The 21,443-nt window shown below is 44.1% G+C and overlaps 1 protein-coding gene across 2 annotated transcripts; it reads left to right on the forward strand.

Annotated features, from left to right (window-relative positions):
• Positions 1-1,035: 1,035 nt before the first annotated feature.
• Positions 1,036-21,078, forward strand: LOC306778716 (serine/threonine-protein kinase WNK1-like). Of its 2 annotated transcripts, XM_079270364.1 has the most exons (28): positions 1,036-1,089; positions 2,869-4,115; positions 7,289-7,461; positions 7,576-7,796; positions 9,400-9,557; positions 10,620-10,708; positions 10,804-11,023; positions 11,114-11,215; positions 11,413-11,791; positions 11,920-12,077; positions 12,298-12,381; positions 12,745-12,780; positions 13,159-13,272; positions 14,825-14,901; positions 14,976-15,138; positions 15,226-15,342; positions 15,652-15,765; positions 15,851-15,899; positions 16,010-16,147; positions 16,500-17,473; positions 17,572-17,646; positions 17,755-17,865; positions 17,976-18,297; positions 18,845-19,022; positions 19,134-19,327; positions 19,479-19,655; positions 19,743-19,966; positions 20,124-21,078. In XM_079270364.1, exons 2-28 carry the CDS (start codon positions 3,333-3,335, stop codon positions 20,490-20,492), a joined length of 5,799 nt encoding a protein of 1,932 aa, XP_079126490.1. In that variant the 5' UTR covers positions 1,036-1,089; positions 2,869-3,332; the 3' UTR covers positions 20,493-21,078. The 2 variants fall into 2 exon arrangements, with proteins under 2 accessions (XP_079126490.1, XP_079126491.1); XM_079270365.1 differs by lacking the exon at positions 12,745-12,780.
• The last annotated feature ends 365 nt before the right edge of the window (positions 21,079-21,443 follow it).

Raw genomic sequence — 21,443 nt, forward strand, 5'->3', positions numbered from 1 at the left:
CCCCACAAAAATCTGAAAAACAAATTCGAGAAATATGTATGTATAACAGTATGCTTATGTAGTATATTAGCCATTCATCATGACATAATAAAATGTCTTGTTTTTTTCCCAGTCAATTGTAATCCGAAAGAAAATTGAACACAAGCAGCAAATGTCTGGGCTTACAAACGTCCTGGTCTGTGTTTTAATATTCATATAATTTATTAACAGGGTTTCAGCTAATAATGTTGTGATCAAAGTAATACGTTTTGTCAAAAACTTGATTCATTAAAATAAGTTACTGTTTTCTCATTTTCACAGCAGAAGTGTTAAACTGTATAAATGGAAGGTGCATTCAAACATAGTAAATAAATACAATACAATAAAACATAATAATATATTGAATAAAACAATAGATTGGTGTTATTTTCAAATGATATGACAACATTTAATTGTATTATGTTGCTGGAAGTAAATGTTTTTTTTAGGGTTAGGGTTATTATTTTTAGGGTTAAGGCATTTTTAAATGATAAAAAAAACATTAAGCGTCTTTATATTCAAAATAACAATTAACAATTAAAATGAACAATGTTGAAATATTTTGTGGTGGGTAGTTTGATTCCAATTTATATCTTAAATGAACACATCCCAAAATGATTTTAATTAATTCATATAAAATAATTGTGAATATGCGTCATGAACTGTAGAATCAGTGTATTGACTTGCGGTTTGATTTCACATAGCTCTTGATTTTAAGTATACATAGCTCTTGAATTTAAGTATGCATAGCTCCATCGTCATAAGGAAGTCAACTACAGAAGCGATACCATGAAGGAGCTTCAGCGTGTGTGTTATGGTTATGAGGTCATTAGTCACCGGCGCAGGCGCTTTCGGAAAAACCCGTTTCTTCGTCAATATGTAGCAACTGCGCCGCTTGAAAGTGAGCACACGAATCTCAACTTTTACATTCACTAAAGAGTAATTTATCTGCCTGACATTTAAGGATAGTGTACACGTGTTCTCCTTTATATATGTGAAGATGGATTAACGCTGTGAGGACGGTTTCATCGCCGATGACCATCAGTTGCGTGTTGTGGATCCGATATTGAGGTAGGTCGCTGTCTGCCCCCCGGCATAGCTAGCTCGTGAAGGGCTAACAGCTATGTTGCTAACTGTTAGCACAGCCAGACAAGCCAACGTACATCAGTGAGCACAACGTTATAAAAGAGGGCACAAATGTCACAAAGAAGGTGTACCACACGGCTTCAAATATTCGCCGTGAACCAGATAATAAGAGTATCATTTATAAAGTGCCTAATAACAACAAACGAAGCGCTGGCGTTATTAACGCGTCGGATAACATTACATTGAATGGAGACAACCAGGAGGTGAGTCTAGCTTGTTAGGCCATCAGCAAGGCCAGCTAGCTAGCTGGGTAGCTAGCTTCGCTGGGTAGCTAACGCTAGCTAGCTAGCTGGGTAATAGTGGCGCTATTTGTCAAAGCCTAGATAGATTTCCAACCGGCGTCACACATATTCGGTGTGCTAGCACGGCTCGTAATGTTTTTCATACGGGGGGAAACTAGGCCTGTAAACGGCACACTTGTAAATATAGAGTAAACGTTAATTGCTAACAGTTACAACGAACTTGCGTTAAAATTAAGTGTAACCTTGCGCTTAATAGCTGACAACTGGGCGGAATACATTTGAGAGAGGCATGACGTGTAAACCGTCCATCGCTGGTTAACATTGGTGAAAGATTAGCTAACTAGCTCTGTGTTAGCTAGGCTTGTTAGCGAGCTAACAAAGAGCCGTCGCTCCTCCTCGCTTTGTGTGCTCGGTGTTGCCATTTCAAATGGATGTGGTATCACTTTTAAGGCGGTGAAGAAATAGGTACGTAAGACAAGGCTTACGTTGAATAATATAATATTTTAATTCAATCGCGCCGTTGATTCTCTCATTCATGGCAATGTTGTTTCTATCATTGATGTTCTGACATTGTGGTTGCCTACCCTGGTAATGGCTGCAACCATGGTAGGTTATAGATGACTAATATGCATTAGTCATTGCGTGACTGCAATTGACAAAAACATGATATAAATATAAAGAAAACAAGAAAGCTGCGTCACACCGATCTTATGCATCCAGAGTTTAACTTTAGATGTTTGTAGGTTTATATCTTTGTGCATCTTTGACGTTGAGTTTAGATTGGCGATTTTAACAATGTACTTAACGTTAATATTAGACATTCAGACAATATTCACTAACCTCATGATTAACTGTATATGTGGTTTCTTGTTGATTGAGAAATAATCGGCTATCAGCTGTGCTTAATTAGTTACTTCTGGTCTTAACTGTGAGGCACTGAGAGGTTAGTGTGTCAATCTAAAGAGCTGTGGAATGCATTTGGAATTTGTGCCACATAACATACTTATAATGTGTTATTTATAATTTAGATAAACACTTAATGCGTACTATACAAATTGAATGCTATACCAATTTGGCACAGCTGTAATATATATAGTAAAATTGCCTGTCAGTACCTGCATTGAAGCCAATGTGAATGCAATCATACATATGCCTACATTGTCTCTCCCTGGGCAAGACAGCAATTCTTATCAGAGGTGGGTAACCTCAATGAAAGACTTCTTAGTTCATCAAAAGTGAATCACAAAATGATCAAATGATTGGTGCTGTACTCTGCACTAGATATGTAGTTTCTGTCAGCTGTGCTTCCAATGAAAGCAATGTTATCTAACTTTATGTATACTGTAAATTCTACTTGTGAACACTTAGGCTTGTCTCTTACTGATCTTGTTGATATTTTACATAATGTTGGTTACTTTTAAAAACGTGTCATGCAGCTTCTTTTCCTTTTTTTGTCTTTCAGTGAAACACGACTGGAGCACATTCCGAGTGTCTGGCCGTCTTGCCTCCGCCTATAGTAGGAAGATTGGTGCCTTTTGTGGGCTGTGCATATTTCTTCCTCACCAGTGATTCCTTATGCTTGATAGAAGCTGCACCCTGTGTCTTACAGGATGGATGGTGTGGACTTAAAGAGACTTGTGTATCAACATCGGCACTCTGTGTTCTGCTCTGGTGTTCTCTCTTTTACCATTTACAAGAGAACACCTCCCATCCTGCACCCCCAATCTCTCCACTACATATATAAAGACCGTCTTTGATTAATACAAAAAGACAGCTGGAGATAGAAGTTGTAAGACTTTCTATCTTTTTTTTCTTTTTCAAGCACAGATCAATACTGCTAATACAAGCCTACATGGCGGACATGGAAGTCTCCTTGTTTTAATTTTTCAGTTAGTGTACCCCCTTACGCTTAGTGTGGGTGGTGGGATGTCGGAAAAGCCAGACGACAAAATGGTGAAGTTCCTGGCTCCCCCTCAGAAGAGCGGAAATGGCCCCAGTTCTGGTTCAGATTCAATGGTCAGTGAGAGCCGGCCGACAGAAGTGAGACGTCGGCATCACACCATGGAGCGTGAACGATGTAACCCTGAACACCGGTTCTTGCGCCGCAGTGTCATCAGTGATTCTAATGCTACTGCATTGGCCCTCCCTTTACCCAGCAAGATCCCCATCCCTGCCCTGCAACGGGTTCAGCAACGAGAAGCCGTCCCCCAGCGGCAACTGGCTGCTCCTGCTGCTCGTTTGCTGCGGGCTGAACCAAGTTTAGCTCAAAATCAAGAGTCTGCTCATATTGGAGGAGAACCAGGAAAAGAAATAGCCACGGTGGATGTAGTGCCTTCAGAGCAGGAGCCTGCCATTGTAAAAGATACCTGTGATGGAGAGGTGATAGCAGCCCTCTCTGCACCAGGCTTAGGAACAGAATTGCCAAGTCGAACAGAACCTGAAAGCACCACTGAAGTAAAAGTACATCATGAAGAAGAGGGGGAGGAAGAAGATAAGGGCTCTGCCAAGGCACGAGCAGAAGCAGAGCAGCGAGAAGCTGAGAAAAAAGTGCAGGACGACATTGAAGAGGCTGAGACCAAAGCAGTGGGAACATCTCCAGATGGGCGTTTCCTGAAGTTTGATATAGAAATTGGACGTGGCTCCTTCAAGACTGTCTACAAAGGCTTGGACACCGAGACCACAGTCGAGGTGGCTTGGTGTGAGCTGCAGGTATGAAATTGGAATAACCATTATTCTTATTACTTACTTTAAAAAGCTGTTACCTGATCTCATTTCTTCTCTGAAAGACATGGCTAGCATTTCCCTTTTGGTTGCTTTGCATTTTTCAGCAAAACATACCAAAGAACTTCCCATTTCCCCGTTGACCTTCTCTTTTTTTGGTGCAGCTCAGTCCATACTAGTTGGCTTGACCACACTTAAGACTGAATGTCTCAAGTAAAAATGGTTAGCTTCACCTTAAGACATTGGCAAATTACCAGAACTTATCAAAGCTTGTACAATTAATGTTTTGGTAATATGGCTAAGTAATGCCCAATGCAGGAAATGACCGTGGACTAGATTCAGGGTACGACTTTGTGTCATTGCACCTCTCGTGTGCAAAGTTGGTAAGAAGTAATCTCCATGTTAGGTTTATAGACATTATATACAATTTATTTCTAACACATTTGAAAGATGTAGCATATATATATAAACTGTCATCAGTAAAAATGCCATTCGAGAATAGATTTTGTTTTTTCCTGTGCTAAATGCAGCAATATTAGTAATAATTGATGTACTTTAAAAAAAAAAAACATGACCAGGTTTCTATCTTGTCTTTAATATTTCTGCCTTAATATAGTTGAGTTAATTATTGAACCCATTTGATTTTTAGTATATCTAAATACAGTGTTTCCTGTACTAAAGAATTTCTCATTTTGCTTTTAATCTGCTGACCAGCAGTTAGTTATTTCCCTACAAATGCTTGACTGTCTGTCCAGCTAAGGCAGCAACATTTGACCTCATTCATGAGTCATGTTTTCACCCCGTCATGAGAGGCCTCGCACTGAAGCACATACGACCATAGAAACACATGCACACTGGTTTCAGAACTATGTGAAGATTACAGACACGCCCCCCTCCCCCCCCCCCCCCCCCCCCCCCCCTCACACAGACCAACTCAGGCGCATGCTCAGTGCGTTCCTGCTCTGGATGCTTGTGTGAATGTAAAATGGGTCACATTCCTGACAGAGGAATCTCCTGTGTAATGTGCAGCAGGCTGGCCTGCCAAGGCCTGCTGCTAAACTATAAGTCCACCCACTGCCCTTTTAACTTCCCCACATTGTTCCATATGTATATTCAAAGATATGTGAGATGAACGCTGCACCTTAATGCAATTGATTGTTTTGTGTTTGGGGCCATAAGTAATGATAAATAAACCTCACAGGTTACCAGAGTCAGGTTACTTAAGAGATTATTGATTGTGTGTTGATTGGGTTATTGATTGAAAGAACATTGGCAGACGAATTAGTTTGTTTTGAGACAAAAAAGATTCTTGGGTTCTGCTGTGACTTCCTGTGAAACCAAAATGTAGCTGTCTTGATCGTGTGATTTTCCCATATTGACGAGGTGTAACTGCCTCTTTTTTGAGGCTCACTTGAACTTGGTGTAGGATCTATTTGGACCAATCCAGTGCAAAGAGGGTATTTGTAGAAATGCTTTACAGTTGATTGAGAAACTGCTTTGTTTTATGCACATGGTCAGTTGTGAAATTTGAACATGTAATCTGATACTCTCATTCCCTTTGGTTCCTCTGTCAACTGGAGTTTCAGTCCTAGAAACTGTTCAGCTTCACATAAGAAGCTGAAATCCCCTCTCACATGGTTGTTAAAGCTGTCCCATGATCACTTAAGTGCTAGTGTTACATTCCCCCGTGTATCCCACGGGTATATTTATTGGAAAGTAATGTGAAAAATATAATATCTGTATTTTCCACCGCTGATTCACCGCTTTGCCCATTTTTAGAATTAGGCTGTGTTGTCACTGCCAAGATGCTCCACCGGTGCCATCCGCTTTCAGCTTCACAACCACTCTTCAGACCCGACCTCCGTGTTTTTACCAGTTCATGATTTGGACTTGTACGTTTGTCTTAAATGAGTCATCCATGGGGCAGTTTGCCTCCAGTGAAATTGCTGGCATTAATACCGTGGTTGGGTTGGTTGCTGCTGACCCTCGGCTAGGAACTCTGAGGCTGTGAAAGCTGCTGTGGGTGTATTGCATGGCACATGAAAGAGGGGGAACCACTGCACCAACAGATAAATACTCTGGAAAGTTGGTCTAAGTGCACAGTGGAGCCTCCAGTGCTCACCTTCTGTTTACTGACATTGCTCCCTGATTCATTGTCCTCCCTTGTTTGTAATTGTTAACATATGTTTCCCCTTTAGCTTCTCATTTTGTCTGCCCTATGTTCCAACCTCCAAAATACCCTTCACAAAGGAGGAGTAATTTCATTTATGTTTTTTTGTGATGTCAGTTTTTTTTCTATCTCTTGCTGACACACAAAGTCAAGTCTTCACTCACAAATGTGCTGAATTTACTGGACCGTCTGGCCTGTGGCCATGTCCTGAGGGGTTTAAAGGGGGAGGGGGTCTTCGGTTGCAGGGTTTCACTGAGCTTGTCTAACATGCATGGGCTTGCTGCTCTATAATCATGCTGTAAAATGTAGGTCATACCAGGAATCACTCATTGAACTTGGGAAGGGCGGTTGTACACATTCCTGAATTCTTTTTTTTTTAACACACAAAGTGACGTGTGTATATATTGTCTTCTGGTTATTGTGATCATTTATTTATTTTTCCACAAACCTACTTAACCCAACTCTAGAGTGTGGTGAGTGTAGCTTGTGTTGAATTGTGAAAAGGTTTAACAGGAAAGATCTGATTTGGTCAAACTCTGTCATGCTGTGGCTCTTTTATTGTTTAGGTTTTCTTGGTATCTAGACAAATTTAATTTGGTTCACAGTAGTTTGCCAGAGAAAAGACGGCCACAGCCTAATGCCCCCAACTGTATGACTTTTGTACAAATTGCATCACCTTTGAGTTAAACTTTGAAAGGCATTTGACTCCGTTTGAATCTTTTCGGTTTCCTGTTTCAAACCTGGAATATCAAGTTGACTGTAGACTTAAAATGGTTTTCTTATGGATTGGCAAAATCAAATGCTAACTGGCATCGGGTTAGAAATACATCTTTACTTGGTATTGACGGTGCCAGATAGTTGCACATTGCTGTTTTTCTCATTAATGCATTGTTAAAAATAGTCATCAATCTATCAATCAATGTGTATTTCTAATAGTGCTGCCCTCTGGGATGTGTGACATCTTTAAGTATTTCCTTTTTGTCTCCTGCAGGATCGTAAGCTGTCCAAAACAGAGCGTCAGCGCTTCAAGGAGGAAGCAGGGATGTTAAAGGGACTACAGCATCCCAACATTGTCCGCTTTTACGACTCCTGGGAGGGACCCTCCAAAGGCAGGAAGTGCATTGTTCTGGTCACTGAACTCATGACTTCTGGCACACTCAAAACGTGAGTCTCCAACGAGCCCGAACTAACACTCATTACTACAGAACTACATACATACCTTAGACATACATCGTTATATCTGTGTTCGTGTGAAAATGATGATCTATTCTCTTGTAGATATCTGAAACGGTTCAAGGTGATGAAAATTAAAGTGCTGCGAAGCTGGTGTAGACAGATCCTCAAAGGGCTCCACTTCCTTCATACTCGGGCTCCCCCCATCATCCACAGGGACCTTAAGTGCGACAATATTTTCATCACAGGCCCAACAGGATCCGTCAAGATCGGAGACTTGGGACTGGCCACGCTCAAGCGAGCGTCGTTTGCAAAGAGTGTTATAGGTACGACTCCGAAGTCATTTCTACCTTCTGGTCCCTCCTGCTGCGGGGCAGTACCTTTTCTAAGGTCGCATCATGTGTGTTTTTAAAATGATTGTGTTTAAAGAGGGTATCTTCCTTTTGGCTTGTTTTTCTGACGATGTGGTTCAAAAACAGACCACAGCGTTTCAGCTGTCTCTCAAACCACAGGAGGCCAAATCCTGTGGTGATCTTATGCAGATAACCACAAGGCTTTCTCTCTTTACACTCGCACAGTTTGGTCATTGTACACAATATTTCTGTTCGATGTTTGTCGAAAAAAACAAAAGAGGTTTTTTTCCAGGCACCTACTGAATGTAAGTAGCGCCTAACATTTCTCTTATTGTTAAATATTAATATCTTTATTATAATAGTTTTCATGCCTTCTTGCAGGCTGACCTGGCCATTGCTTCAGGTATGGCCTTTGCTTCTGTCTTAGACTGGTCTTTGTTCTGTGGTTTGGAAATATGTGGTCTGTTTGCCAGTTATATCTATAATATTTAACATCTCTTTCTATGGGTTTGCCTCAACAGGTTTTTTTCTTTTCTTTCTAGTGTTTGTCTCTTACTGTCTTAAAATATTGCAGGGCCGCAGAATCTTTTTGATCCATCTTTGTCCAGGAAGCTCTGCCCACTTTCTCTCTGTCAGCCCTTTGCCTTTTGTTTTTTGTTTTCTTTTATTTATTTTCTTTTACTTTCACATTCTTGGGTATGTTTTTAAAATGTAGGCTCTAGCCTCAGCTGTGCCCCATTCTGCTGTTTGGAATGAATAGGGTACTGCTGGTCATTGAGTAAGTATGAACTTTTAATGGGCCTGGTAAGTGTGACAGTGTGCTGTAACACACATCAATATCAAAAACAATTACATTCAAATAACCAGTTTTTCTGTGTAAGACCTGAGAATTAAATGTAAAATGATCAACGAATAGAACAAGGCCGATGTGCAAAGACACACTGCTGAGCACAGTAGCTAGCTATGGGATCTGCTTCTCTCAGCCTTGACCGTAACAGTTTCCTGCTGCAGTTTAAGAAGAAATGGTAAGTCACACTTCGAAAGGTGAGTGTTCTCTAAAAGACAATGTGGTTGTACGGTAAGGTCTTGACAAAAGTTGTTTCCATAGCTAGTCCTATTTCTCTTGCAGATATCATTGACGTCCCTTTGAAAAATCCTACTATCCCACTATTCTAAACCTCCCTTGGCAATTGCAAATAACGTTCATTTGGCTAACAAGTGTGTTGTGCACATTGGCTCCCTCAGTCACTTCCTTACATCCCCACATGTGACGGTCTTACACAGACAAACACGTGCTTTCTTCTCTACATTCTAACTGAGCCCAGCCTCTCCCTCCTTTTTTGTTTTCTGTCTCTTTTTTTACTTTCCTCCCCCTTTTTTCTTTTTTTTTTCTTCTCTCTTCCAACTTTCACCTCACAGGTTCTGCTCCGGGAGATGTCAACAGGCTGGTCACTCCTCTCGTCCTCTTCTTCCTCAACCCCTCACGGGTTAGAGGAGCAGAGGGGCAATGGGTTGTGAGAAGCCCACTCGATCAGTAAGGGAGTTCCAGAGTTCTGAATAGTTGTTTTGATTTAAGGTACCCCTGAGTTCATGGCGCCTGAGATGTATGAGGAGAAGTACGACGAGTCAGTGGATGTGTATGCCTTTGGAATGTGCATGCTGGAGATGGCCACCTCAGAGTACCCTTACTCAGAGTGCCAGAACGCTGCACAGATCTACCGCAGAGTTACCAGCGTAAGTCTTTTTTTCAACACTCCATGTCACCCCCTCTGCCTTGCCTTCACCTCTTCCTATGTGCCAAGAAGGCTAGTGTCCCATTCTGGAATGATATTATATTCCTGCTGACACCTCTTTATCAAGCATACATCACATTTCTATCTTCTACTGTTGTATTTCACCTCCTGGGTTTATTGCATTCCTGTATCTACCAGATTGTTTCCTATTGCCCAGTTCAGCTATTTCACTAATGGCTAATGGTTCAGTCTTCTGATGACAGAAAGACAATAGCTGTCATAGGAGAAAAAAACACATATTTTAAGTTGTATTCTTACAGTTAGTGCTCGCTTATTTTTTTAAATAAGTTCAGAAAAAAGTCACTGATATGATGCATGCTCTTGCAATTGTAAAAGTCTCACAGATAAAGAGGTTGAACCTGTTCTCAGTGTTTATGAAATATGCTTTGAAAGCTTTACCGATACCCTTAGTTTATCATCTACTGAAGTTATTGCCACATGACTTAACAGAGGAATTTTCTACTGCCAGGTTATAAGCCACACATGGCTCATACTGCAGAGCATCAAACACCGTTGAATTAGTTGAGAAACAAAGTGTTGTTTGGGTGTTGAGGCTACATTTAGGTAGTGTCGTTCTTCCTGTTCAGCTGTTCAGCCAGCCCTCCATGTCCCAGTGGCACCATGATGTTTCCTGTTGTTGTTGTTATTTTAAGTTATCAACTCTCATCAGCTGTCCTCACCAGACTTATGCCTTGTGGCTTATTTTCCCCCCATCACCTGACATTATGCAAATTCTACCCCCGGTAGAAAGCATGCCATTCCCTACCCATTGTACAACATACTTTCTCAGAAGCAACCCGGTCCTCTTCACACTTTTGAAATATATTCCCAAAAACAATTGAAAGAGGAAGTTAGTTTAAAGATCCCAGTCATCTGGTATATGATGATTGGTTTTGTGGTGCTGATGTCGAGGCTCTGAGTTGAAGAAGAACACAGGGTGATAAACAAACAGGTGGTATGAGAAGTGGAACCATTCTCATTCAGGGTTCTGTGTTTCCTTTAGGGGGTGAAGCCGGGCAGCTTCAACAAGGTGGCCATTCCTGAAGTGAAGGAGATCATCGAGGGATGTATTCGCCAGAACAAGGACGAGAGGTCTCTAACTCAAGAGCACATGTGATGGGTTCAGGGTAGCCTAGGTCTCTCCAAGAAAACGTACATTTGCTCACTACTTGTCTCCCTCTCTTTAGGTACTCGATCAAGGACCTTCTGAACCATGCCTTCTTCCAGGAGGACACAGGGGTGCGTGTGGAGTTGGCAGAAGAAGACGATGGCGAGATGGAGGCTATTAAGCTGTGGCTGCGGATTGAGGATGTCAAGAAACTCAAGGGGAAGTACAAAGACAACGAAGCTATTGAGTTTTCTTTTGACCTCAACAAAGATGTCCCGGAGGACGTGGCTCAGGAAATGGTGAATTTAACTTTTAAGTTTAGTCAGTCTTTTTAACAGTGCAACAAAAAGTAAATGTATTGAATTGTACACCATGTCTTTGTGCTTCAGGTTGAGTCTGGTTATGTGTGCGATGGCGACCACAAGACCATTGCAAAGGCCATAAAGGACAGAGTGTCTTTAATCAGTCGCAAGAGAGCACAGCGGCAGAAGGTGGGTCCACGCTCACCATAGTGCATCTCATGTATTTATCTTTATTATTTGTTTAAGTGCTTTGCGTGAATTCTTATCTTGATGATGATAGTCATGATAGTGTGTCACAGGCTGTATGTACCTGTGCTGTGATGTTTTAGATGTTGTCAGTGCTCTCTTGAGGGATTTTAATACATTTGCTGCCGACTGTCTTGAAGGTCCGAGAAGATCAGGAGAAGAGAAGGCTAGAAGAAGAACAGCCGAGTCAATTACCTCCAGCACAGCAACCAGGCCAACAGCCAATCACGGAGGTGCCTCAGCCCCAGCCGATGGCACAGCCTGGTCCTTATGTCCCTCCACAACCGAGCCAACACGGCACACATATGTCTACCCAACCTGCATCTCAGCAGAGCCTTCAGAGCGCTCTCTATAGCACTCCTCAATCAACCCAACTGGCCGGCATGGCACAAGGCATTCCTTTCATCCCTCAGTCAACTGGGCTAGTCCCGGTCCCAGTTCAGGGTCAGAGTGTGGCCACCATCCAGCCGGAGTCAGAGGAGCCTGAGACCGACCAACAACTACAGCACTCTGGAGGAGGTGTGTGTCAAAGATGACTGTTAGCCAAATACACCTACAGCCCTCTGAATGATAATGGAATGATTTGATTTTTGAAGATGAGCTTTTGAGTATTTTCCTAAATTTAACTTCTTGTCCACTCGATACAGTCATGGGAGACAAACTACCAGGTTCCACCATCCGTCCTGAGGTCCAGCCTCCTCAGTCTGGAATACCCTACAGCTCTCCTCCCAGTCAGCACCTTCAGCCCCAGGGTTCACTCCCACAGGCACAAAATGACCAAATGCAACAGCAGCAGCTGTCAGTGGTGAGTCAAGTGGAAAATAGGACATAATCTTATATGTTGAAGAGAATCAGACGACTTAAGTATATCATGGGATCATGTTTTTAAGCGTACAGACTATATTTCCTTTGATTTACATGTGCCCTTTGACCTATAGTTCTTTGAATGTGATCATCTAAGTGTTTACTTTCTTCTTTGCCTCATTTTCACCACGAGCTGTTGTTCTCTATCTCTGGTGCTTAAGGTTCAGCCCCAGATGCAAGGTGTCCAGCCTCAAGCTGTTCCTGTTGCACCCAGCAGCCAGTCTGTTCCAGTGGCACCTGCACAGGTACACGCTGCACTGCACGTCCTTGTGTCGTCAAGGAGCAACTTCACAACAGTTGGTTAAACCGTGGTTCAAAGTTTCACATCTGTTGCACCTGACAACAAACCTAATGGTGTCAGGTTGTACTGAACACATCTTCAGTACACTTCAGTATCGCTGCAACAAATGTGAACTTCAACCACTCTAGGTCAGCAAAAACGCCATTTTTAGTTAAGGTAGTTGAGGTAACGTGAAGCTTGTATTAACTGCGTCAGGTGGCTGCTTTGAAGGCAGCACAGTTTTGTATATCCCGAGGTTTTCCAGTATCGTTATATTTTCATTCCACGTTTCCTCCTCTTACCCTCTGTTATGTTTTGTTTCTTATAGTACGGAGTTTACTACCAACCAACGCTTCTCCCTCAGGTAGATCCAATGACCCGTTTTCCTTTTAGCACTTGTAAATACACCCACAGCCTTTCTGTGAAACAAAGTAAACATGTCGTCGACAGTTTCGCAGACGTTTGATAAGTTTGGACTTAATCATAGTGAATGGAAAAATGATTGAGTTCCAGACAAAAATATGACAGTTTTCTAAAACTTGCATGTGCAGTGTGGAATGACACACGTTACATGTCTCTAAAATACACCGTAGAGACGCTCACTGACGCGACATGTCAAAAATATGAATGCTCTGAGTAATAGAGCCAAAGTAAAATGTCATAAGTCACCAAGATGCTACCATAACTGTGTGTCATCTTTTATATGTTATATCTGTATTCTTTATCCCTTCTGTTCTCACAGAATCCCACCCAGCAAGTGATGATACCCTCGTCCTCGCAGTCGTCTCCCCCCCAACAGCAGCCTCAGCCAGAGAGCAGCACCGCTCTACCACAGCAGACTGGAGCTCAGCTACAGGTGACACACACACGCACGTTTATTTGATCTTCACCATACTAAAGTAAGCATTTCATGCTTTCTATTTTTAATCTTTGTTTATACTAAATGTTCTTCTTCTTTCCTCTGGACACGCATCTGTCATCATTACCGTGGCTGTCCCTGCTATTCTTCCGCTCCTCCTTTCTGCATGCTGCTCATTCCTGCATGATTCTTAGTCTTGGGCCAATGATCCAAGTCCTCCTATCCTGTCACCTCCACTCAACGCAGAGCACCTATACTTCCTCTATCAGGCCTCATGCCTCTCTGCTCTGCAGGTACTCTACAGAGCACAACACTTGTATTGATTGGTGTTTGTGGGTCAGGTGTCCAGCCTTTGGTTCTCCTTACACAGTTCCTGTCCTTTAAAGTGTGTTTAGCCACACATTTTACATATTATTTTAATGGATTTATGCTGAATAATATAAACACATAATGATTTGTGTAAAATGTATTCTAGCGTTATAAGGAGTGCAGATTTTAGGAACTTTTAGGAACTTTTTTCAGCCATATTTACCAGACCACGGACCAAAATATCTACTAAAATGTGAAAACATGGAACAGTGATTGTTTTTGCAACTGTTGCCATATGAAACTATTTCATATATTTTTGTTCTGATAGAAGAGCTGCCCTCACACTTATATCTATACAGTGTTACACAGAGCATGCACATCCTTCTGTTCTTAAAAACAGCTTATGGGTTTACTCTGAGCTTTAATCCTCCATGAAAACACTTCCCTCAATAGATCTGTGTTTGTAATAATGAGACGGAAGTAAGAAATAAGACATTTTATCACAGATGCGAAAGTCGCAGTATGGTAACAACCCACAAGGCTGGAGCTGGACATGATAAAACAGAAGTTCACTGTATGAACGTAACTACTATCCAAATAAGCACAGCAGAGATAAAGGACCACACTCCATTACACCGCAATGTTTACACTCTGCCTGTGAGCTGAATAACAGCGTCACTTGTTTTACCCAGAGACCAGTTGCACCAGTTTCACCAGGTTACACAGCGCCATCTGCTGGATGCTCTGGTGTATATCATTCCTCTACTGTAGTTGGTCATCTTGAATGAATTGTAAAGGCACATAGATGATCTATAGTGGTTATTTGCATAAAACTAATAATTCAATTGGTTATAAAATAATGTATTGATTATTTATTTAAACACTTAGGAAGTTAAACAGGTTCCCTCTCTAATATCTATTAAGATTGCTGTGAAACGTCTCCTTTCATCAGCTTTACTCATTCCTCTGTTAACATTCGCTCCACGCTGTTCACTGTCGTGACGCTAAATGTTTTTAAGGTTGTTCCTCCGCAGCCTATCATGGGCAATGACGCATGTTTGTGTGGCTTTACGGTCTGCTATGACTGACCTGCAGGTTGATGGTTGGTGACCGGCGACCAACTAGTGCATCGCTAGTGTTCTACCATTTCAAAAGAGTACTGCTCAAACAATGGGACTTTCCATTTGAGATGTTCTTCAGACATTGAGTGCTTGCTTTCTGAAGGTTGTCTGTGTTTCAGGCCCCTGTGAGTGTCCTTCAGTCAGCACCAGCGGAGCTGCCTGGATCGTCTGTGCTGGTGCCGCCGTCTGTAGAAACGTAAGAAGGTTATTTTTAAAAAGCTGCCCCACAGTGTGTCAGATCTCTCTCTCACGGGTCCATTTCTCCTTCAGCTGCCTGTCTGATGCAGCTTCAGGTCTTAGCGACGGCAATGATGGAGGCGCTACATCAGGAGGTCGTCACGAGGGCCGCTCGATGAAACGTCACCAGAGGAGATCTGTGCGCAGCCGCTCCCGCCACGAGAAGACCTCGAAGGCCAAGCTCAATGTTCTCAGTGTGCGTATCGAAGCGATGACTTCATTCACCTTCCGTCTTAAAGCCCTTTGTCTCTGAACCGTTTTAACATGAACGGGTGTTCTGCAGATCTCTAATGTGGGAGACAGAGTTGCAGAATGTCAGCTGGAAACGCATAACAGGAAGATGGTGACCTTCAAATTTGATCTCGATGGTGATAATCCAGAGGAAATTGCACAGATCATGGTAATAGTGCTTCTGCAGCTGTTTGTTACAATAACACACACACTACATATTCAGAGTATAAACTGCTGCATGGATAATATTAACAAAATCCCATTGAGCCGACAACTGACTGACAATCGACTGTAGCCGAAAACGAGCGCAAAGAGCTCATACCGTGTCGATTCCTTTAATAACGACTATTTAACAGTGACAACGATGTGTAATTCAGACACTAGCTTTGTTTTGTACATTTGAAAGAGTTTTGGCCTCAAAAGAAGAAGCGTTTATTGATTTAAACTCGTGTTTCACTTATTTTGCTTCCTGTTTTAGGTTGAGAGTGAATTCATCTTGGAAAGTGAGCGTGAGTCCTTCATCGAGCAGGTCCGTGAAGTCATAGAAATGGCTGATGAGAAAGGAGAGGGCCTGAAGGAAGGCTTTCCTCAGGTATTTATTTACTATCCGCTCATCATACCCATCATGAGCCTGACGACGTTACCACATACCTTTTTGTATGTTCGTCTCGTTGCAGATGAGTGATCACCAACAACAGCCTGTGCTGTCTGTCCCCATGCTGCCAGGTAAACAAACGTTAGCCAGAAATACAGCGCTCCAGTCCACTTATTGAGTTTAATGAAGTCCAACTCCTGTCTCACATCGTTACCTTTCTTCTGCTCTCGCTCTCTCTCAGGCATTTCCCCCAGCACTACAGCGCAGGTGGTGCATTCAGCAGGACGGAGGTTCATAGTCAGCCCAGTGCCAGAGTCTCGTCTTAGAGACCAGTTCTTTGGCGGTTCTTCTGCTAATACCTCCTTTGGAGATGAGCCAGGTGAAAGAAAAGTTTATTTTATTCCCAGTGGAATTAAACTGTTCCCACTGTTGGTTCCTCAAAGTAATACATTTGACACTGCGTGAAAATAAGCTTTCAAGGGGCACTTTTAGAACGAACATTGTCCACAGAAGAATAAGTCAAAGATATCTATGGACTGTGTTGCAGAGATATCAATGAAATTGAGCATGCTAACTAACTAGCCCGGCTGTATTTTCCTGCAATACCACTGTAAGGTTTTTGATGGTCATTTAGTATTATAAACTGTTATTGTGTCTCATATTCTTTGATGATGCTTAAAATAATCATATTTACATTGTAGAATAACTTCCTTTTCCTTACGTTTGTCTAGCTCCTGCTATGCCACTGGGCCTTTCTCTGTCTGCTCCATCTGAGACTCTCCAGCAGGCTTTCAGTAAACTGAAGCAGGCGCGTGTAGAGAGAAGCAGCACCATTGATCACTCTGCGACTGAGCAGGAACCGGGCCCTGTCCTGGCCACGGAGGCTGGACTCGGCCCAAACTCCAACAATATGTTCGCTCCTCCAGAAGCCATAGCTTCCACTGCTAGCATTACTTTTCCCGGTGTTGCATCTCCTGCAGCATCCTCACCACCTCCCTCAACTGGGAGGGTTTCCCCTCCACCTGCATCGACTCAGTCCCAAACTCCAGCTCCTGCCACCAGTGATCCCAGTCCCCCTCCTCGGTCATCCCATGAAGCGGCCCCCTCACAGCTTTCACCAGCTGCCAACATCCCACCCACAGCTTCCAGCATTTCTTCCCCATCAGTGCAGACCTCCGTCCCCGGAGTACCCGGACCTCAGCTGAGCGGTAGTTCTGTCTCTGTCTCTTCTGTTGTTAGTGTTGCAGCCAGTACCACTGGCTCTGCTTCAGAGCAGCAGCCTGTGAATTCGTCCGTCCATCCACCACAGCACACAACCCAGGCTCAGCCTGTCCCCATTTCTGCTCAGACCCCTCTTCCCACCTCGTTACCCAGTCAGAGCCAGGTCCAGCCACAGCCAGTGGAGTCCGAGGGGGCGGAGCTGCCGAACAAGACTGCCGGCAGAGACGATATCAAGGCTCTAGATAAGAAGCTGCGGTCCCTGTTTAAAGATCAGAGCTCTACCTCTGCATCAGTGGATCAGAACACGGGCACTTCTTCTCCTCCCACTGGCACTTCTTCTCCTCCGCCCGGAGCTGCGCTGGTGCCCCCATCTAACCTTCCCCTCACTACCGGGGTGCAGGCAGTCCAGGGCCCCACCACCACCACCCCAGGACAGGGTCTTACCCCAGCAGGACAGACGCCTCCAACTAAGCCCAGGGCAGAGGTTAGTGACAACTGCAGCATGCAAGAAAAAATCCTAAAAAATGCCGTTAATTGCTCTAATCATATTTTGACTTGACTTGATCTTTGTTCTATTTTTAGACTTTACCTACTGGTTTTGAACACGCTGCTACACCTCCCTCTGAGCTTGTGCCTCCGTTTCCTGGACCAAATCAGGTGATACTCCCTGCTTTACTACTTTTTTTCTGGTTTTAACAAATAGTGTCGATATACATATGCACAGCTGTGGATTGTTCCTCATATACCGTTTGTGTGACTCCACAGTCACAGCAACCCCTGGGTAACTTGGACGCCCAGCTGAGGAGAGCTCTGAGCCCAGAGACGGTTCAGGGAGTCCAGCCTCCAGCAGCGGGTTTCACTCTGGGACGATTCCAAGTAAGTTTTAAGTCGCAGCTTAAAATGTATCTGGTTAATTCAGTCTAGAACAGCTGCATCTCTTACGCCCCGTTCTTAGTTCATTAACATGTTCTTCCCCTCTGTTCCAGGTGTCTGTTGCTACCGATGGCGTGTCCAGCAGCGTTCCAGGTCCCTCGAGCATCGTTTCATCTTCTTCAATCACGCCGTCTTCTAACTCTTCCTCCTCCTCCTCTTCCTCCTCCTCCCCCTCAAGTCCAGAGAATACCCTCCACCGTTCATCCTCTCTGTCCAAAGGAGTTTGTGAGACTGGCACTATAAATGGAGCCTCCTCTCTCTCTGCTGGTCCCGCTTGTCAGCCGACCACTATCGGGCGCTTCCAAGTGTCCACGAGCACCAACGCCACATCTGGGCCAACCACTGGCTCTAAAGTGGGCCGCTTTTCCGTCACAGGCACGTACCGGGTTCAAAGTTCAGCAAATGAAGCTAGCTTTGATACATTTGATTATTAACATGCTATACTGAGCACCGTACACAACTGATGCTTCACACTTCAGTGTTTCCACTGCCTTCTCTGTAACTGAGCAGGCTAAGTGTTTTTAAAAATGGATCATCACATTATCACAGCTATCCTTTTGATAAGTGGTCGTGATGTAATCTGTATAATGAGAGTTCTTTATAGAAAGCCATGCTCTGTGTGGAGGCATCGTTGCCTCGTCCAGTATTTTTAAATGATCCTGTTGCCAGAGGCTGCAGTGGAAAATATTATTTAGAGATTTGATAGCTTTTGCAAATTCAGTCGACTTATCAAGCTACTGAGCTTGACGTTATAACCATATCGGAAGATAATCCTTGGAAGTAGTCAGTACATGTGCATAGAACAAAGACTTTCTTCTTCTAATGCAAAGATTATAGATGTTTAGTGTTTTTAAATCACACGGTCCGAAGGCAACCTTGTGTCTCCAACACCTTGTGTGTGTGTGTGTATAATGTCCCTCAGTGACTCCAGCTCCAGCAGCAGGCTCCAGTCCATCACATGGCTCCAGTATGCAGAATGGGCCCTCGTCCTCAGCGTCTGATCCCCATAATGCGCACACCCACTACAGCAGTGACAATGACGACGACTCTGAGACAGAGGACGAGGCTTTGCAGAAAGAAATTAGCCGCCTCAGAGAAAAGTATGCCACGTGCTCACACTCCTACTTCACACTTCATTTCCTCTTTTGAGTGTTACTTCACAGCTCTATGGAAACATTGTAACACGACTGTATGTCTCATCACGCTCGCAGACATATGATGGAGAACCAGACATTGCAGACTCGTCAGAAAGATGAGATAGAGGCCCTGTACACGCGGATGGGAAAACCTCCTTCGTCTACCGTCTTCTCCCCTGCTGTGGCAATGGCCGGAGGTCGACGAAGGCTCAAAAGCAAAAGCCACAAATCTGCCCGCGGCAGTGGACAACCCAGTCCCAAACACTCGGGTAAGGACGGTGAATTGGCTCGTTTTGGCTCTCAAGTTAAAATGAATGCTCTCTTTGATGTCAGTGCTGCAATCCATTGCTGAAGCAGTTAAAGTTATGTGTTCCGAGGTAGATGTTTACACGCCATTGTGTCTTGTGCTCCGATGCTTAGGATCCCCAGTCTCAGCTCAGAGTCTTCATGGTTTAGAGTCTCCTCCAAAGCAAAGTTCCGCCTCATCAACAGAGGCCTCAGAAACCGCATCAGAGGCATCACAAGCGATTAACACGTCCTCCGTAAAGCAGCTTCGATCCTCTCCATCCATGCCCAGCCTCAGTAGTTGCTCCACAGGTATGTGCCGGCACTTCGTTTAGTCACAGTGAGCTCAGTGCACTCATTCCTTGAATTTGTTTTCTCACCTCCATTCTTGTTTACCAGGATCAAGTGGGACCGGCTCCGCAAACGGTTCGGGCCAGAACCACTCTACTTCTTTGACCCAGGCCACTGGACCGCCTCCTCCTCCCTCCCACACACAGAAGGGCAAGGGCACCTTCACTGATGACCTGCACCAGCTGGTGGATAACTGGGCCAGGGACGCCATCAGCCTCTCCCAGTGCAAGAGAGGACCTAAAACTGGAGCAGCAGCGCCGCTGGGACATGATGTAGGCATTCAGTGCTTTCTTTTAAAAACTGCTCATGGACTCCTCGAGGTTGCAGTGATTCACACTTTCTCAAAATGTCCAGTTGCGAGATTGCCACAATAGTTTTGCGAAATCCTGCATATTCGGTAGTAACACCTACTTTTTCCCACTGTTGCAGGTTATCCCTCCAGCCAACATTGGCCGCAAATTCTCAGCGCCAGGCTTCCTCTGCCCGACACTTCCCACGCCTTCTAGCACCGCATCCACCGCGGCGACTCATCTCCCTAACCCAGCCAATCCCTCTGTCCCTTTGGGGCCCCGTAAAGGCTCCCTGGGCCCGGTTGCACAGGGGTTTGGATATTCTGCCCCATACAGTGCTCCTCAGTGGGCAGGCCCCACAGGCACATGCCAGGTCAGCATGCTCAACCCCGCACAGCCAATAACGCAGTACCAGCCGCCTACAACGGCCTCAGGCTACCACATGGGAACCACACCAGCCACCCAGAGTTCAGTCGTCCCCGGAGGGTCCAACCTGAAGCCCACGTAGCCCAGTTGTAGCCCTAGTCCACGCTTAGACGGAGGACCAAACAGGGCAGACAGTTGTTGAACGAGAACCACTAGCTCTCTTTGCAGTCGGCTGGTAAACTGGCTGGATATTGTGCTTTATTTTTATTTCTACTTTTATTATGTGTTGTTTTTTTTTCTTCTTTCTTTCTGTAATAGAGTTGACCGGTGTGGTTCACGTCCTCGAAATCTGTCCGGCAATTGGAGGTAGAGTGCAATACACATCCACAGCACAAGAGTCTCACACTTAGCCGGCCATTGGCTGTGGAATCAAGCTGTGACGAGTCGATCGTGTCTGGTGATGTAATGACCCGAAGGCTTAACCAACAGCAGCCAAAGATGTCTTTTGAGAGCAGACGTTGCAATGTCGTCATTCCTTTTAAAGAGGAGAAGGTAGGAGGGGTTCACATCCTTACTAGTCCTGACTTCAAGCCCTGCTGGGACCGAAGATGGTTGAACTAATACACGCACACACGTGTGTTTGTGTGTGTGTGTGTGCACACGCACTTGAAAAAACATGAACCTGGTTAAGTGACCTGGGATGGTGGTAAAGTGATCTCAGAGAGTGAAGGGAGTGGGGGGTGGGTGAACAGAAAGTGGTAAATAACAGGGACAGTTAGCTTCTCTCAGACGGATTAGCAAAGTGTGACTGGTTGAGTTGGGAGAAGAAAGACGTGGTAAGTTAGGCGGGCGTGTAAAGGATAGGTGTGCAGTATGAATACATCCCAACCGCTACCTATCGAGTCAAATGCAATAATGGCAAAGAGTAGATAAACTGTCCCTTGTACCTGTGGCCTTAATCCCCAAACACATTTAAACATTGACTTTGTACATAGATATTTCTTCACGGGGTTATGATTCCATGTTTTGCATATTTATGTCCCTGTGAGTCTGGTGACATTGTGATTTGAGTTGTCCATCCATACAGAGTTAT

This window comes from Melanostigma gelatinosum (assembly GCF_949748355.1).
Source record: "Melanostigma gelatinosum genome assembly, chromosome: 1".
In the NCBI taxonomy this organism is placed as follows: domain Eukaryota; kingdom Metazoa; phylum Chordata; class Actinopteri; order Perciformes; family Zoarcidae; genus Melanostigma; species Melanostigma gelatinosum.

What these genes read in the sequence shown, in the direction of transcription:
- LOC306778716 (XM_079270364.1), top strand. Translation starts at nt 3,333, where the DNA reads ATGTCGGAAAAGCCAGACGACAAAATGGTGAAGTTCCTGGCTCCCCCT. An exon ending in AACCAACGCTTCTCCCTCAG is followed by an intron (nt 12,781 to 13,158) that starts GTAGATCCAATG and finishes CTGTTCTCACAG; the next exon opens with AATCCCACCCAGCAAGTGAT. An exon ending in CTCCTTTGGAGATGAGCCAG is followed by an intron (nt 16,148 to 16,499) that starts GTGAAAGAAAAG and finishes ACGTTTGTCTAG; the next exon opens with CTCCTGCTATGCCACTGGGC.